The sequence below is a fragment of the Salvia splendens genome, chromosome 6 (assembly GCF_004379255.2).
Source record: "Salvia splendens isolate huo1 chromosome 6, SspV2, whole genome shotgun sequence".
Lineage (NCBI taxonomy): Eukaryota > Viridiplantae > Streptophyta > Magnoliopsida > Lamiales > Lamiaceae > Salvia > Salvia splendens.
The window spans coordinates 4,103,913-4,107,031 of record NC_056037.1 but is presented as its reverse complement, the minus strand read 5'-3'; the positions used below and the strand labels follow the sequence as shown (position 1 = coordinate 4,107,031).

Sequence of the window (3,119 nt, the reverse complement as noted above, 5' to 3'; positions counted from 1 at the left end):
ATTTCAAAAACTTCATTTCATTTAATAAAAATTAATACATTACCATGCGAATTAAAAAAAATCTAGATTTTGGATGATTTACTCTTTGTTGAGAAAATGTATAATACTATATAAATGTGCCCTAAAATTGAAAAGATGTATTGAGCCATACAATAACGCAATACATATAATTATCAGCTCTCATAACAATCTAAAAGTGTAAAGCAGAAGGCCTCAATATTATATACTCACTCATATACACATCATATTAGCATTACTATATGACGCTTAGATATTTGAAGGCAAAGATTTTTATATAAATGATCTTCTTTTTTATATACAAATATTGTTCATGATGAGTAATTAATTCCTCAATTGCGGAGCCAAGTTTCAAAGTATTATATTATAATTACAACTATATCACCACGAATCCAGACACACATCACGAAGCAATAATGCAATAATAGTAATGCTCAAGAGATTTCAAACCAAAAATTACTTGTTTAAGACATCCAAAGACAGTCTCTTGTGTTTAGCTAGGGCAAGCAAGATTTCAATTAAGGAAACATACAACAATCCAAGATCCATATGGTTCGTTTATAATGAATCAGAAACAATATTTCTCAATGTTGCAAAGTACATTTCATGCATAGATTTAACTAATGTTTTCACTTCTGCAGTCAGGCCACTTGGTAATCGTCTGTGAAATCTAGGTCAAAAAAGACAAAGCAAACAGGCAAAGAGCATTCAAGTTGCTCATCAATTCATTTAAAATAACTCATCGTATTATTAAAGAGTGTCTCAACTATATCTCCCCATTATTTTATCACTTCTTTAGATCTTGAAATATATATATTATTATTATACCAGTTACATACCACTAGAATCATATAATGGCAAATGCTTTCTTTTCAAAATCATCAAATGGATTATCTCAAAAAACTAATCATCAAATGGATAAATTATAATAACAGATCCAAAGCAACAGAAAATTTAATGCAAACATTGATTTCATTCATTATTCCAAACTGCTGCATATCACAGGAAGTTTTTTAAAAAAGGAACTAAAGTAGTCTAATATACAGAAATCCAAGAAAATACTTAACTACACAACCCTCTAATGCATACATATTTATATATGATAATCCTCATCAAACATTAAATCCTTCATCAATGGAAATTGGTTTGTTTTTCTTGGGAAATTTTACCTCAATCTCTCAATATGAAGGTCTAGGATGAGCCCAATTTGCATATGCATCATGATTCAAATGGCCTCCATTTGCCAATAAATTTGGTGTCAAATTATAAATTGGCAAATTTGATGGATCAGCCATCCCATGATGGGGCTGCTGACCCATCCCTGGGGGCGAATCACCGCCCCCGGCCGTCCCCTGAGTGGCCGACCCGCCCGCCTCCTCCTCCTCGAGCGGCAGCCTCTCGTAGGTCGCGTTAGCAAACGTTGCCGCGACGACCATAACCGGCCCCGCGGCGACGAGGGGCCCCACCACGCTGCCCCCTACCACCTGGCCCTGCCCGCCCGCCAGATAAACCGTTAAACCGGTTGCCCCGGGCGGGGCCGGTCCGGGCAGGAAAGCCCCAGTTAGAGACAAGATCTCGAACCGGCCCTGCAGGACCACAGCAGCGCTCGGGGCGGCTGGCTGGCGGATGGTGACGTTAGCCACCGAGCCGCTACCACTGAGCACGCAGACGCCGCGCTGGCGTCTGCGTGCAAAGTGGGCGATGCTCTCGGCCACGTCGGTGCCGTTGGCCACCTCCATGACGTGGCTGCGGAGGGCGTTAGGGCTGTCCCGGGTCACGAAGATCGGCGGTTTCGGCTTGTTTTTCGAACCGGCAGGTCTTCCTCTGGGCCGGCGCGTGCCTACCTCCACAGCGCCCTCTTTAGGCTCGTCGCCGCCGTCTTTTTCGTTGTCGTCCTCGCCGCGGCTGCTGCTCCCGCCGCCTCCGTCCTTGCTCATCAACGATGCCGGTTCGGGCAAACCGGCCTGAACGCCGTCCCACCACCGGTTCGCCATGATTTCTGCTTTAGGTAACAAAAAAAGGGGAAGATCGGTATTTTTTTTTCAAAACAATAGATCGATAGATCTTAATTTGATTAAATCGGAATCAAATCAAGATTAAATGACTATGAAATAAGTCAAGAAAATTAGGTACAAGTTTGTGGAATCACGCAAGGATTAAAAATATATAGTACTAAGAAATCCGAGGATTAAATTAAACTTGAGAAAATTGAAAAGAAGGGGAGAAAAGTAGCACAAGAAGGAGAAGAAGTGAGAATAAAGAAGAGAGAGAGAGAGATTGAAAAAACTAATGGTATAAACCCCTAGTAAAATAGTTTTGTTTAGAGATGTAATACAAAGAGGTGCAAAACACTGAAAATATAAAAACAAAGGGATGATGTCTTTTCCAATGTTTTGACATGTTGAGTTATTGTTTAGGTTTCTTCCGTATTTTATAGAGCTGTTTGTCTTTGTATACTCTGTATGTATATGTGTATGTAATGGTGTTTGTGAGTGAGTGTGTGTGTTTTGTATATAGAAATTAGGGTTTAGAATGGTGGGGTCACGTGCAAGTTGGCAGGTGGTAAGCACGTCGCTGTCTCATGTTCCAACATATTGGATGGAAGAAGGAACCTCAACATTTTGGTCGCATTTGGATTGATTCAATTATTTGAAAATGACTTTATAATTTCCATAAAAATATAAACTTATATTAATAGAAAGATGGGTTTGTTCTTATCAATTTATCACAGCCATATGGGGAATGCAACTTACACCTTATTGTAGTTGTATGAAATACTTAGTTACTTATAAATGCAAACTAGATAGTATTATTCTTGACTAGAGAACAATCATGATCAAATTTGTACATGATACCTCTGCTAATTAGAAGGTTTAATGTTTTGAGATTGGTTTGTGATTTCCTTGAAAAGTATGGTACTCATATTAAATGAAAACCTAAAAGATGAATAAAGATGATTGTTAGAATCTGTGATGGGTTTTATTAATCACAGTGTTTAGTTGCTCGAGATTAACTTGTTCTAAGACTTTACAAGATTAAATTGGTCTTAGGTTACTCGAGACTTATTTTTTCAAGAAGGAAATGTCAGAATGTATAGGTCA

The 3,119-nt window shown here is 38.8% G+C and overlaps 1 protein-coding gene across 1 annotated transcript; it reads right to left on the bottom strand.

Annotated features, from left to right (window-relative positions):
* Window positions 1-971: 971 nt before the first annotated feature.
* On the bottom strand, window positions 972-2,468 carry LOC121806707 (AT-hook motif nuclear-localized protein 20-like). The gene has a single exon (XM_042206833.1). It carries the CDS (start codon window positions 2,010-2,012, stop codon window positions 1,197-1,199), a length of 816 nt encoding a protein of 271 aa, XP_042062767.1. The 5' UTR covers window positions 2,013-2,468; the 3' UTR covers window positions 972-1,196.
* Between the last annotated feature and the right edge of the window lie 651 nt (window positions 2,469-3,119).